Source organism: Telmatherina bonti (assembly GCF_933228915.1).
Source record: "Telmatherina bonti genome assembly, chromosome: 7".
Classification (NCBI taxonomy): Eukaryota; Metazoa; Chordata; class Actinopteri; order Atheriniformes; family Telmatherinidae; genus Telmatherina; species Telmatherina bonti.
In genome coordinates this window covers 8,587,162-8,602,874 of record NC_136625.1, presented here as the reverse complement: position 1 = coordinate 8,602,874, position 15,713 = coordinate 8,587,162, and the positions used below count along the sequence as shown (strand labels likewise).

General features: G+C 41.2%; 2 protein-coding genes across 2 annotated transcripts; both read right to left on the bottom strand.

Annotated features, from left to right (window-relative positions):
• Window positions 1–409: 409 nt before the first annotated feature.
• Window positions 410–2,053, bottom strand: LOC306758120 (tripartite motif-containing protein 16-like; the record flags this gene model as incomplete). The annotated part of the gene is made up of 1 exon (XM_079243330.1): window positions 410–2,053. Exon 1 carries the CDS (start codon window positions 1,961–1,963, stop codon window positions 410–412), a length of 1,554 nt encoding a protein of 517 aa, XP_079099456.1. The 5' UTR covers window positions 1,964–2,053.
• Window positions 2,054–12,419: 10,366 nt separating this feature from the next.
• LOC306758173 (tripartite motif-containing protein 16-like) lies at window positions 12,420–13,951 on the bottom strand (the record flags this gene model as incomplete). The annotated part of the gene is made up of 2 exons (XM_079243399.1): window positions 12,612–13,951; window positions 12,420–12,492 (listed from the first exon to the last, which is right to left on the bottom strand). The coding sequence occupies exons 1-2, from the start codon at window positions 13,859–13,861 to the stop codon at window positions 12,420–12,422; spliced, it is 1,323 nt and encodes a 440-aa protein (XP_079099525.1). The 5' UTR covers window positions 13,862–13,951.
• Window positions 13,952–15,713: the final 1,762 nt, after the last annotated feature.

Here is a 15,713-nt window from a genome sequence, read left to right as displayed (position 1 = left end):
TATATATATATATATATATATATATATATATATATATATATATATATATTTTGTCAACCTAAATATTGTGTGTGTGTGTGTGTGTGTGTGTGTGTGTGTGTGTGTGTGTGTGTGTGTGTAAAAATCTCTTTTTAAAACACTAAAAACAAACATAAGTTGCTGAAAACAACACCAGTCGTAAATGCAGGAACTTGTTGACAAAGCTGGCTTCGTACTTATGAAGAAGACGTGTGATAAAACAGCGACATCTAGTGGTGAAAAGCATGCAAGCACACACATTTGACAGCTAATGTTTAAATGCAAGCTAGATAAAACAACAAACCAATAGTTGTTCTTATTTTTAATTAAGAAATATCTTAGAAGAAAAACTTAAATTCAAACTTTTTTCTCCTATAATTCATTCTGAAATCTAATTAATCTTACAGAACTCAGCTGTGGCGCCGATGGGGCCGTAGAGCTGAAGTCCAGCATAGAGCGGCTGAGTGAATGTGGTCTGGACTCTGTGGAGGAGAGTCCTGGTTTCAGAGACGCTGTAGAAGGACAGAATACCTGCTCTGTGATCCAGGTACACTCCTACTCTGGAGGACCGAGGACCTGAGATGGAGGTAATGATGTTGTTGTGTCTGAATTCAAAACCACGTTTGAAAACACATAATGCCCAAGACTTAGAGTTTGTTCCAAACATTTCTTTCACTGTGTTGCTATCTTTGTACGCAACCACCACTGAAACTCCTCCCAAACCTTTCTCCACCTCCCAGTAGCAGCGTCCCGTCAGCTTCTCTCGGCTCAGGACCTGACCTGCGGCTGCACATCTGTCCGGGTGAAAAGGATAAGATTGTCCTTTTGTGAATTTTACTTTTCTGTTTTCCTCCAATAAAACCAGATGCATGTTTGCTGTGTTTGGATCCAGCGTGATTTGCTGTGAATATTCGAAGAATTCAGCTGTGGTCTTCGGCTCTTGCGACAGTAAAGTGTCAACTTCAGTGACCTTCAGGGAGATCTTCATCCATTCATCATTTAGAATTTCATGTAGTTTATCCCTCATGTGCAAGAAAGCCTCCTGCACTTGGTCAAAGTGCTGCAGATAAAATGAGTGTACTGCGATAAAGTGGACAGACTTCCTAAAGCATGCAGGTGCAGAGTAGTTTTCTATGAACTCCTTGTGATCCTCTGTGTGTGAGAGCTGCTTCAGCTCAGCGTCTCTCCTCTTCAGCTCAGTGATCTCCTGCTCCAGCTTCTCCTGAAGCTCTTTGACTCGCCTCACTTCAGTTTCCTGCTGGGATCTGATCTGCTGCTTCACATCAGAGCTTCTTTTCTGGATGAGATGGATCAGCTGAGTGAAGATCTTCTCACTGTCCTCCACTGTTGTATCAGCAGAGTGATTGATGGCCTCCACCTCCTGTTGAAGCAGCTTCACATCTTTCTCTCTGTCCTGGATTCTCTGCTGGATTTCTTGTCGACTCACCTCCAGCTCTCTCTGCCTCTCAGTCCTTTCTGCTGCAGCTGAGACCGTGTCGTGGCCTTTATGTTCATCCATAACGCAGACCAGACAGATACACTTCTGATCAGTACGGCAGAAGATCTTCATCACCTCATCATGACGAGAGCAGATGTTCTGCTGGAGGTTCTTGGAGGGCTCCACCAGCTGGTGTTTCTTGAATGCAGGTGATTCATAATGAGGCTGAAGGTGTTTCTCACAGTAAGAGGCCAGACAGAATAAACAGGACTTGATGGCTTTCAGTTTTCTTCCAGAGCAGACATCACAGGCCACATCTTCAGGTCCAGCATAGCAGTGATCAGCAGGAGCAGCTTGGAGTCCAGTCTTCTTCAGGTCTTCCAGTAAATCAGCAAACATGGTGTTTTTCTCCAGGACAGGTCTCGGTATGAAGGTCTTCCTGCATTGAGGGCAGCTGTAGATTCCCTTCTGATCCTCTCCATCCCAGAAGCTTTTAATACAGTCCATGCAGTAGCTGTGTCCACAGGGAATAGTCACCGGATCCTTCAGGAGATCCAGACAGATGGAACAAGAGAAGGATTCCAGGTCCAGCTGATCTCCTTTCTCCTCTGTGTTACCTCTCCCACCTCTGTCACCTCTCAGGAATGCTATTATAGCTTCCATTTTCTTCTGCATCGCTGTTACTTGAATCCAGAAGGCGTCCATGCTTGTTTATGAAACACGTTTCAGTAAATGAGGCTTATCAACTCTCAAACTCGAGCATTTGAAGGTTACGCCCATCTAAAACTTGGCAGATATTTGAAAGGGAGGGGCATTAAGATATCTTGACACGTGTTGCCATCAGCATCTCATCTAAAGAAGCGTAGATAGGAAGTCTGGGCACATCTCTCCTCTATCTGTTTGCTTTCCTGCTTCATAAATGACAGAACCCAGTATGGACACTGTGACCAGCTTCTTAAGCAGCTGGCTGAGATGCATAATGTATTGTGATAATGTTGGGTCCCAGCTAGAATGAAACATTTTCATAAAATCATGTTTTTCATTTGCATCCCGCCGCTGCTCACTGTGCACATCAGAGCAGCAGAGCACCGGAACCGTGGATGAAGACTCATTGGTTCACATGGCAACTGGAAAATAATAAATAATTATGTTCACGTTTAGGCTTTAGTTCCTGGTGTCAACAAGGTGTTGGAAACATTCCTCAGAGATTTTGCTCCATGTCGACATGAAGCATCACACAGTTACTGCACATTGTGATGAGAATCTCCTGTTCCACCACATCACGATGAAAACCATCACAGAACCATCAACATGTCAGTCTTTATACATGAAGCTTCTTTAATCAGAACAACAGAAAGTGGAAATGTGGCATTAAAACGGTAACTTTCTGTTTTCCGCCTGCTTGAAAATACTTTTAATCAGCTTGTTTCCCCACACTCTTATATCTCCATTGGAAGATATAAAAACGAATGTGAGGAGGTGATAAGGCACAGTTTAGTTTCAGAGAACGCTGCAGCATCCAGCACACAGAGGACTTTAACTCTGAAACTGCATCAAGTCCAACTAAAACTTCTAAAAACCGTTTCACCAGTCGGTTGTTTTAAAAGTGCATTTAGTAAACAGATTAAAGTTTCTGTCCTTCTTGTGTCTCTAAATCCTTAATTTGCCCTGTAAAGGTAATCAATTTAAAACTTAATTACACATTAAATGATTAAGTAAAAATGCGTTTTTGGAATCTCAACATTTTGATTTAAAAATATCTAGAAATATTTTAACCATTTCATGTGTTTTCCTGTATATGCTCGGATGAGGATAGTATGTTTGAAAATTAGCCCCATTATATTATATCATCATCATCATCATCCAACACATTGCAAATCACTAAAGAATAAATATATCAGGAAATTTTATATATACACAAACATTTTACCAAGTTTGACTTAGTGATAAACAGGAAATGTGTTTCATACAGCTGTGTTTCTATAGAATAGATGTATAAATAGGACAGAATATCATATTATACATTTAATAGCACACCTAAATACAAATAAATAAATAAAAATCCTAATTTAATTTAATTTAATTTAATTTAATTTAATTTAATTCAATTTAATTTAATTTAATTTAATTTAATTTAATTTAATTTAATTTAATTTATTCATTCATCCATGTTTTCATTTATCCATTTATTCATTATCCTAACCGCTTAGTCCGATGAAGGGTCACAGGGACCATTGCAACCATTTTTAAACATTGTGTATTTACAGATATGTTGTTGTATTTTTCTGTCATACTTCATAAGCTAAACTGTATGTTTGTCTTTTTTTAAAAAAAAGAAAAAAAAAGAAAAGGAAAATCTTTTTCAAACTAGTGCTTTAAGCAGGGTAGTTTATAACTTGCTGTATTAATTTTTTTTCATGAATAAGAGTGTGCATTTTTTTGAATAACATAAAGGGTTTTTTATTGTACTGATAAATTACAACTAGACATTTATTCAACTGGCACTTTATTGGGATTTTCAGCTGTTCATAATGAAAACATCCCATTCTGCCACATCCCAAAGCTGCTCTGTTGGACTCACTCTGTTGGACATCTGGTGACTGTGGAGGCCGTTGGAGTACAGTGAAATCATTGTTATATTAGAGATGATTTGAGCATTGTGACATGGTGCAACATCCTGCCTGAAGTTGCCAGTTTGGTTAGGAGCATGGGAGCAAGATTAATGTGGACACCTGTGTTTGTTGTCTTCTGAGATCCCAGGCTGCAAAAAAGTACCATAAGCTAGCCAATGTTATGACACGGCCAAGGAATTATTCTGCGAAATGATTGTCAAGTCCCACATTACACAGCTACAATTATAAGTGCAACTTCACGACAGTTCACACCTCAGTTTGCATGTTCCCAAGGTGCATCTTGCATGTCTAAAGGCTCTGTGGCGCAATGGATAGCGCATTGGACTTCTAGTTAGTGCATAAGAAGCCATTCAAAGGCTGTGGGTTCAAATCCCACCAGAGTCAGTACTGTGTTTAAAGACCATGACCTGAAGACAGATGCGTTTTCGTTTAAAATAGGCACGTTGTTATGAAGTCTCAGCACTGGATAGAGTTATCTTTGCGTCTGTAGCATACACACTCATCAGCAACTTTATCAGGTTCACCTTTCTAGTGCCGGATAGGACCTCCTTTTCTCTCGAAATTGACATAATTATTGGTGTCACAGATTCAACAAGTTGTTGGGAACATTCCTCAGAGGTTTTGCTCCATATTGACATAAAGAAGCACACAGTTGCAGCACTTGTTGATGAGACTCTCCTGTTCCACCATGTCCCAAAGCTGCTCTGTTGGACTGTGATCTGGTGACTTTGGAGGCCATTGGAAAACAGTGAATTCATCATTATGTTAGAGATCATTTGAGCTTTGTGACCTTGTGCAACTTCCTGCTGGAAGTTGCCAGTGTGTCAAATGACATGGGAGCAATCCTAACTTGAACACCTGTTATCTCTGTCTTTTAATATCCCAGACTGAAATAAAGTACCATAAGCTAGCCGATGTAATGACACGGCCAAGGAATTATTCTGCGAAATGACTGTCAAGTCCCACAGTACATTGTGACATTCATAAGTGCAACTTTATAAAGCAAAATAGAAAGGAAACTGAAACAACAGTTCACATGTGATTTTGGCATTTTTTTCAATGTGCAGAGTGTGTGACTGAAGGCTCTGTGGCGCAATGGATAGCGCATTGGACTTCTAGGTAGAGAGTAAGTAGCAATTCAAAGGTTGTGGGTTCAAGTCCCACCAGAGTCAGCATTTATATAAAAAACGGTGATCTGTATATGACCTGAAGATGGAAACATTTTCATTTGAAATAGGCAAGTTGTTATGAAGTCTCAGCACTGGATAGAGTTATCTTTGTGTCTGTAGTATACACACCCATCAGCAACTTTATCAGGTTCACCTTTCTAGTGTCAAATAGAACCTCCTTTTCTCTAGCAAGTGACATAATTATTGGTGTCACAGATTCAACAAGTTGTTGGGAACATTCCTCAGAGGTTTTGCTTCATATTGATATGAAGTATCACATAGTTGATCTACATCATGATGAGAATCTCCCAATCCACCACATCCCAGCTGAGATCTGGTGACTGTAGAGGCCGTTGGGAGTACAGTGAACTCATCGTTATGGTGGAGATGTTGTCAGTCCATATGCTTTTAACTATGTGCACCTCTGATCACAGTACATATATAGATATATTGCAATTTATCGAACGCGCTGCTTTTATTGTGAAGCGAGCGGAAGTCACTGGGTAAGCCCGTGTGCAACTTCCTAGCTTTCTTTAAATACGTGGCCCACAGCGTTCTCAGGTGAGAATTGCTGGGCTGTAGTTGCCGGCTAAGGCTTCCAGACGTTGATGTGTTTCACTTTTTTAATCTTTTGCACACTAAAAAACTTAATCCAAATTTAACTTAAAATCTACACTGTGTTTTTCATAGGGGACCGACCTGTGTGTACATCTGTGACATGAAAACGTGAAAAAAATAATAAAATAAAGACAAAGAAGGAAGTGCCGGACTATTGATCATTCTAAGGGTGCAACAACAAAAATCTTGGTGTTTCTGCCTGGTCGGATTAAGTTTTGGAAGCGTTACTGTGGATGCTACCGGAGCTCATGCGAGGATTCTAACTGTGAGTGGAGTTCAATGAAGGACGCCAACGCGGAGCTAGTGCGGAGCTAATGCTAACAGTGGCTACTACTCAAGCACGACAGATCACAACGCAATCTACCATTAAAACCAAGGTAACGAGTTTCTTCAATCATGTCTGCGCCACAACAGCAAATGTCTTCTATGTGGGAAGAAATGTTGGAAAGAATTGAGGAAAAGCTAATTACCTTACCTGTTTTGGAACTTGTTGATCTTTGCACAAATACACTTGGCATTGCAATTAATAATGAAGATAAGGACTCCTCTGGCAAATTGAGAAGGCTCATCCTCCAGCATTTGGAAGGTGATGATGTCACGTTGCTTGAAGATGAAGGAATGTCTTTATTATTAACAATAAATGATAAAATAGATTAACTGAAAACACTGCCCGCTCCCACGTCGCCGTCTGGCGGACACAGCCAGTACTGCACCCAATGTCGAATCTGGGGTGAGGCTACAAACATCTGTCAATTTTCCTGCTACTGCTATGAGCTTAACTGAAAGGACTCAAACTGTTCACCCAATGTACAGAAAAGACCTGAAAATTAATGGACAAATTGGTGAACACAATCAGAAGGACAAGCTGGGATATGCTAGTCTGGAAAGACAAATTACTAGAGCATTTAAAAAAAAAGGGTATGATGAATGTGAAATTGTGGATGCAGTCATTCAAGCCATTATCCCAGGCACAAAACTCAGAAGTTATCTCGAAAGTAGAGATGATTTGTCACTGCAAGCCCTCAAACAAATATTAAGGACTCACTTTGTTGAAAAGGATGCCACTGAGCTGTACCATGCTCTCACTCATGCTGCACAAGAACCCAGAGAGACTCCAGTCCAGTTTCTGGTTCGAGCCATGGATTTGAGGCAACAGATACACTTTGCTTCGGAAAGAGCAGACAGTGGACTAAAGTACAGCCCAGAACTCATTCAGAATCAGTTTTTACAGACAATACTCACCGGACTTCAAGATGACACCATACGGACAGACTTAAAACCATACTTAGAAATTCCAAAAATTGCAGATGAAGTACTCTTGGAGAAAATGACTGCAGCGTACAACTTGGAAATTGAAAGGAGGGGCAAGCTGGCTACAAAATCTAGAGTCAAGGTGTCAGTAATAGGTTGTGAAACAAACTGTACTAATTCAGAAGGTTGCAGTTATAACAGTGACTCTACAGCTAGTAAGAAACAGGAACAGTTTAAAAAACGGGATACGCTAATGGATAAAGTTGATGAAGGGAATAAAGCTATCTGTGAAGCCATACAGAATCTCACCATGCAGCTCTCTAACCTGCACCAGCCACCTAGACAACCACAACCACCACCATCCAGGGGACAGGCTAGTCGTCGCTATGGCAGATTGCCATCCAGGGACACACCTCAACCGACAATGTCATCATTGTCAGCGGGCCAATCCAGGAGGAAAGTGCGACCACTGCTACAAGTGTGGGAGTACAGACCACTGGGCTATCGGTTGCCGCAGAGGAGCCAGGAACACCACAGCCTCAACCAATAAGATCGAGAGCAGGTTACATCTTGGTAAGAATACAGATCTGTTCTGCTCTACAGCACCCCTTACAGGCAAACAACATCAAACAGCTTAGCTAGTGGGAAGGAGATGTCTTGTCCGAGCTACTATGAACGATGTTGATACCAGAGTGCTGTGGGACACTGGCTCCCAAGTGTCCATTGTTGGAGCAGGGTGGAAGCAGAGATACCTACCTGATGTTTCTGTGAGGCCTGTGGAGGAGTTACTGGAGGAGGGAGGACTGGACTTATCAGCGGCAAATGGCACACAGATCCCATATCAAGGTTGGATTGAAGTGGAGTTTACACTGTGTAAAAATGCTGTAGCTGGGATGAGCGACAGGCCTGTGGTTGTCCCAATTCTTGTTGCCACTACAGAGCTTGAGCGTCTCATCATTGGATTCAATGTGATTGAAGAGCTGGCTCTAGAAAGTGAGGACCCTGAAAGCAGTTTTCCGGCTGGTCACATGGTAGAGAGACTTTGCTCTGCACTTGAAGTAGGATATAAAACTGCCAGAGCTGTTTTGACTGTTCTAAAGAAGCAGCCTTCAGGAAACAATCCCCATTTGGCTTGCATGGGGAGAATGCCAGTCACTGTCCCAAAGAATAAAACCGTCCAAGTGCAGTGCAGTTTCCTCAAGCAGGGTGTGCTGTTTGGACCCCATGTCATGTTGGAGCCCAACCCAGAAACACCGTGGCCCACAGGACTGAAGGTAAGGGAGCAGCTTATTCAACTTCCTCAAGCTAATACAAGGATTAAAGTGGCTGTTGAAAATATAACAAACTGTGACATCACCCTGTATGGCCGCACAACACTTGGCTGGTTGCACAGTGTTGATGCTGTCTATCCATTGGAGCCCAAGTCTACAGAGTGTCAACCACCACAAAGCCATACCAGGTCATCACTGGAGCAGCCCGGACCTGTGTCACAGCCGGAATCCTGGGATCCACCCGTGGATTTGAGTCACCTCTCCACAGAGCAGCGGCGCATAGTTCAGCAGATGCTGAGGGAGGAGTGTGATGTTTGCCAGAGATGAGTGGGATGCTGGCTGCATTATCGACTTACAAATGGAAATTAATTTAAAAGACTCTGTCCCTGTTCAAAGGACTTACAATGCAATACCACGACATTTGTACCAAGAAGTGAAGACTCACATCCTAGACTTATTGGATAGAGGCTGGATTCAAAAGTCATATTCTTCTTACTCTTCACCTGTAGTTTGTGTCAGGAAAAAGGATGGAACTCTTCGTTTGTGTATTGACTACAGGCTGCTGAACGAGAAGACCCTTCCAGACCATCATCCCATCCCCAGAATCCAGGAAATACTGTAAAACTTGGGAGGAAATCGCTGGTTCACTGTTTTGGACCAGGGCAAGGCGTACCACCAAGGCTTCATGAGTGAGAAGAGTCGACCTTACACAGCCTTCATAACACCATGGGGACTTTACGAGTGGATCAGGATCCCATTTGGACTTTCAAATGCCCTGGCTGCTTTCCAACGCCATATGGAGGGATGCCTGGGGGATTTGAGGGATGAAGTCTGTGTGCCCTATCTAGACGACGTCTTGGTTTTCAGCCGCACATTTGAAGAACATGTGCGTAATGTTAGGCAGGTCTTGCAGAGACAGAGAGCGAGTGGGATAAAACTCAGAGCAGAAAAAATGATTTGTTTAAACCACAAGTCACTTACCGTATTTTCACGACCATAAGGCGCACTGTACTAAAAGGCGCAGTCTCAGTTATGTGCGCACTTTCTGTATTTAACACATATAGAAGGCGCACCTGACCATAGGGCATGGGTTTTATATACCGGTACAATCCACGCCCACACTTCCCCCTTTAACATTCTCAATGCACACAAGCATACAAGTATGACTTTTTAAAAATAGAGCGGGAGCAAAACTGAGTTTGGTTGTGCTTTATTTAAGTATTGATTACAAAGTACTAGCATTTTTTAATTATCAATAGGCGCGGGCATGGTAAAACACACGGATAAAACAAGCACACAAGTGTGTGTATTAAAAAATAGACCGGGACCAAAACTGAGTTTGGTACTCACATTTTTTTTACCGGTAATCGTCATCAGTCAAACCCATCAAAGTCCTCATCCTCTGTTTCTGAGTTGAACAGCTGCGCTAAATCTCCAGCAAACATGCAAGGTTCACTTTCTTCAATGTCAGAGTCACTTTCCGTGCCGTGCGGCTCCTCTGAAATGATGCCGGCTTTTGCGAAAACGCGGACAACAGTGCCAGCAGACACGTTAGCCCAAGCATCTACAATCCATTGGCAAATTGTGGCGTAACTCGCCCGGCGCTGCCTTCCACTCTTAGTGAAACTGTGGTCTCCATCGGTCATCCATCGCTCCCACGCCGCTCGCAGCCTTACTTTGAATGGCCGGTTCACACCGATGTCCAGCTGTTGGAGTTCCTTCGTCAGGCCTCCCGGAATGACAGCAAGCTCAGAGTTCATTTGTTTCACTTGTTTTTTCACATCGGCTGTGAGATGGGCACACATAGAGTCACAGATCAACAGCGATGGTGATGCGTGAAAAAAACCACCTGGTCTCTTTACATACACCTCCCTCAGCCATTCTTTCATCATTTCCTCATCCATCCAGCCCTTTACATTTGCCTTAATGATGACTCCTGCTGGAAACTTCTCTTTAGGCAAAGTCTTTCTCTTGAAAATCACCATTGGCGGCAGTTTCTGTCCATTAGCATGGCAGCCAAGCACAATAGTAAAAGAAGACTTTTCGTCCCCCGTTGTGCGTATCGCTACTGTGCTGGTCCCCTTCTTCTCCACAGTGTGACCAACCGGGATGTCGAAGGTGAGCGGCACCTCGTCCATGTTAGTGATGTGGTTGGGCTGGATGTGTTTGTCGGCGATGTGTTTGCTGCAGTAAGCGCGGAAAATGTCCAGCTTTTCATTATAATCCGCTGGAAGTTGCTGCGCTACTGTAGTCCTTGTCCGGATGGAAAAATGGCACCGTTTCATGAAACGAAAGCACCAAGACGGACCTCCTTGGAAATGTTCAATTTTCATTTCCTCTGATAGTGTTACTGCTTGTAGTCGAATGGTGACCGTCGAAACGCTTCTCCCACTCGTTCTTTGATCGATGATCCACTGCTCCAGTCTTTCCTGTCGGAGCTCATTTTCCATCTTCCTCCACTTGCGAACCATCGATTCATTAATATTAAATTCTCTCTCGGCTGCTCGATTTCCATGTTGCTTGGCGTAGTTGATGGCCTTCAGTTTAAATTGTGCTTCATAAGTGTGTCTTTTTGCCATTTTCAGGGTTGTTAAAAAAAGGTGTTCTGCATAATGCACATACCTGTTCTTTTATATGTGATCAACGCCCACACTTCACCCTTTAACGTTCTCATGGTGTTCTCTACTACGTCCGATTACAACAACAACACGCTGTTTTATCTGTTTATAATGTCTAATGAAGCAACTTAAGATCTGTTGATTTTTATATGATCAATTCAGGAAATGTTATAGATTAAATGTTGGCATGATGCTGGTAAAAAAAAAAAAAAGAACATTATTCTTTTTAAAAGGACATGTATACGTACACTCAGGTTAAATTTGCACCCAGATGTTGAACGTGACTCCTGACTATTTAGCAGAGCTTTAGAGCAGTCCACATGTAAAAGTAAGATGGTGTAAAGCTGTTCAGTGTGACTTCATTTACAGACAGGTTTGTGTGCAGGAAGGCTTTAATCTAGAAAAAGATAACAAAATCAGGGTAAAGATTTTCCCTGAATTGTTACAAACCTAGAACTATCATTACTGACCAAAACACCAGTGCATGCAATATATATTCAATTTACACACACACACACGCACACACACACACATATATATATGTATATATTTATATATAGATAGATAGATAGATAGATAGATAGATAGGAGGAAAAAAATTACTACAAATGTCCACTACGGAGGACATTGCTTAAACTTTTAAATATTGTGGTAAAATATAGTTATATTTATCTAAGAAAGAATTTAATGTGTTTATAAGATATTCAATGAAAATATAACTACAAAATTTCAAGTAAAAACCAGCACAAAGAAAAGTATTATGCACTTTTGCTCTTCCCATAAAACATGCTTGTTGCAATGGAGGCCATTTTTCTTATTTAATGTACTAAAGACCAAAAGGTGTTTGTTCAGTAGCATTCAGGGAGATGAAAATATTTAGGTTGACAAAATATATATATATATATATATATATATATATATATATATATATATATATATATATATATATATATATATATATATATGTGTGTGTGTGTGTGTGTGTGTGTGTATGTGTGTGTAAAAATCTCTTTTTAAAACACTAAAAACAAACATAAGTTGCTGAAAACAACACCAGTCGTAAATGCAGGAACTTGTTGACAAAGCTGGCTCCGTACTTATGAAGAAGACGTGTGATAAAACAGCGACATCTAGTGGTGAAAAGCATGCAAGCACACACATTTGACAGCTAATGTTTAAATGCAAGCTAGATAAAACAACAAACCAATAGTTGTTCTTATTTTTAATTAAGAAATATCTTAGAAGAAAAACTTAAATTCAAACTTTTTTCTCCTATAATTCATTCTGAAATCTAATTAATCTTACAGAACTCAGCTGTGGCGCCGATGGGGCCGTAGAGCTGAAGTCCAGCATAGAGCGGCTGAGTGAATGTGGTCTGGACTCTGTGGAGGAGAGTCCTGGTTTCAGAGACGCTGTAGAAGGACAGAATACCTGCTCTGTGATCCAGGTACACTCCTACTCTGGAGGACCGAGGACCTGAGATGGAGGTAATGATGTTGTTGTGTCTGAATTCAAAACCACGTTTGAAAACACATAATGCCCAAGACTTAGAGTTTGTTCCAAACATTTCTTTCACTGTGTTGCTATCTTTGTACGCAACCACCACTGAAACTCCTCCCAAACCTTTCTCCACCTCCCAGTAGCAGCGTCCCGTCAGCTTCTCTCGGCTCAGGACCTGACCTGCGGCTGCACATCTGTCCGGGTGAAAAGGATAAGATTGTCCTTTTGTGAATTTTACTTTTCTGTTTTCCTCCAATAAAACCAGATGCATGTTTGCTGTGTTTGGATCCAGCGTGATTTGCTGTGAATATTCGAAGAATTCAGCTGTGGTCTTCGGCTCTTGCGACAGTAAAGTGTCAACTTCAGTGACCTTCAGGGAGATCTTCATCCATTCATCATTTAGAATTTCATGTAGTTTATCCCTCATGTGCAAGAAAGCCTCCTGCACTTGGTCAAAGTGCTGCAGATAAAATGAGTGTACTGCGATAAAGTGGACAGACTTCCTAAAGCATGCAGGTGCAGAGTAGTTTTCTATGAACTCCTTGTGATCCTCTGTGTGTGAGAGCTGCTTCAGCTCAGCGTCTCTCCTCTTCAGCTCAGTGATCTCCTGCTCCAGCTTCTCCTGAAGCTCTTTGACTCGCCTCACTTCAGTTTCCTGCTGGGATCTGATCTGCTGCTTCACATCAGAGCTTCTTTTCTGGATGAGACGGATCAGCTGAGTGAAGATCTTCTCACTGTCCTCCACTGTTGTATCAGCAGAGTGATTGATGGCCTCCACCTCCTGTTGAAGCAGCTTCACATCTTTCTCTCTGTCCTGGATTCTCTGCTGGATTTCTTGTCGACTCACCTCCAGCTCTCTCTGCCTCTCAGTCCTTTCTGCTGCAGCTGAGACCGTGTCGTGGCCTTTATGTTCATCCACAGAGCAGAGATAACAGATACACTTCTGATCAGTACGGCAGAACATCTTCATCGCCTCATCATGACGAGAGCAGATGTTCTGCTGGAGGTTCTTGGAGGGCTCCACCGGCTGGTGTTTCTTGAATGCAGGTGATTCATAATGAGGCTGAAGGTGTTTCTCACAGTAAGAGGCCAGACAGAATAAACAGGACTTGATGGCTTTCAGTTTTCTTCCAGAGCAGAAATCACAGGCCACATCTTCAGGTCCAGCATAGCAGTGATCAGCAGGAGCAGCTTGGAGTCCAGTCTTCTTCAGCTCTTCCAGTAAATCAGCTAACATGGTGTTTTTCTCCAGGACAGGTCTCGGTATGAAGGTCTTCCTGCATTGAGGGCAGCTGTAGATTCCCTTCTGATCCTCTCCATCCCAGAAGCTTTTAATACAGTCCATGCAGTAGCTGTGTCCACAGGGAATAGTCACCGGATCCTTCAGGAGATCCAGACAGATGGAACAAGAGAAGGATTCCAGGTCCAGCTGATCTCCTTTCTCCTCTGTGTTACCTCTCCCACCTCTGTCACCTCTCAGGAATGCTATTATAGCTTCCATTTTCTTCTGCATCGCTGTTACTTGAATCCAGAAGGCGTCCATGCTTGTTTATGAAACACGTTTCAGTAAATGAGGCTTATCAACTCTCAAACTCGAGCATTTGAAGGTTACGCCCATCTAAAACTTGGCAGATATTTGAAAGGGAGGGGCATTAAGATATCTTGACACGTGTTGCCATCAGCATCTCATCTAAAGAAGCGTAGATAGGAAGTCTGGGCACATCTCTCCTCTATCTGTTTGCTTTCCTGCTTCATAAATGACAGAACCCAGTATGGACACTGTGACCAGCTTCTTAAGCAGCTGGCTGAGATGCATAATGTATTGTGATAATATTGGGTCCCAGCTAGAATGAAACATTTTCATAAAATCATGTTTTTCATTTGCATCCCGCCGCTGCTCACTGTGCACATCAGAGCAGCAGAGCACCGGAACCGTGGATGAAGACTCATTGGTTCACATGGCAACTGGAAAATAATAAATAATTATGTTCACGTTTAGGCTTTAGTTCCTGGTGTCAACAAGGTGTTGGAAACATTCCTCAGAGATTTTGCTCCATGTCGACATGAAGCATCACACAGTTACTGCACATTGTGATGAGAATCTCCTGTTCCACCACATCACGATGAAAACCATCACAGAACCATCAACATGTCAGTCTTTATACATGAAGCTTCTTTAATCAGAACAACAGAAAGTGGAAATGTGGCATTAAAACGGTAACTTTCTGTTTTCCGCCTGCTTGAAAATACTTTTAATCAGCTTGTTTCCCCACACTCTTATATCTCCATTGGAAGATATAAAAACGAATGTGAGGAGGTGATAAGGCACAGTTTAGTTTCAGAGAACGCTGCAGCATCCAGCACACAGAGGACTTTAACTCTCAAACTGCATCAAGTCCAACTAAAACTTCTAAAAACCGTTTCACCAGTCGGTTGTTTTAAAAGTGCATTTAGTAAACAGATTAAAGTTTCTGTCCTTCTTGTGTCTCTAAATCCTTAATTTGCCCTGTAAAGGTAATCAATTTAAAACTTAATTACACATTAAATGATTAAGTAAAAATGCGTTTTTGGAATCTCAACATTTTGATTTAAAAATATCTAGAAATATTTTAACCATTTCATGTGTTTTCCTGTATATGCTCAGATGAGGATAGTATGTTTGAAAATTAGCCCCATTATATTATATCATCATCATCATCATCCAACACATTGCAAATCACTAAAGAATAAATATATCAGGAAATTTTATATATACACAAACATTTTACCAAGTTTGACTTAGTGATAAACAGGAAATGTGTTTCATACAGCTGTGTTTCTATAGAATAGATGTATAAATAGGACAGAATATCATATTATACATTTAATAGCACACCTAAATACAAATAAATAAATAAAAATCCTAATTTAATTTAATTTAATTTAATTTAATTCAATTTAATTTAATTTAATTTAATTTAATTTAATTTAATTTAATTTAATTTAATTTAATTTAATTTATTCATTCATCCATGTTTTCATTTATCCATTTATTCATTATCCTAACCGCTTAGTCCGATGAAGGGTCACAGGGACCATTGCAACCATTTTTAAACATTGTGTATTTACAGATATGTTGTTGTATTTTTCTGTCATACTTCATAAGCTAAACTGTATGTTTGTCTTTTTTTTAAAAAAAGAAAAAAAAAGAAAAGGAA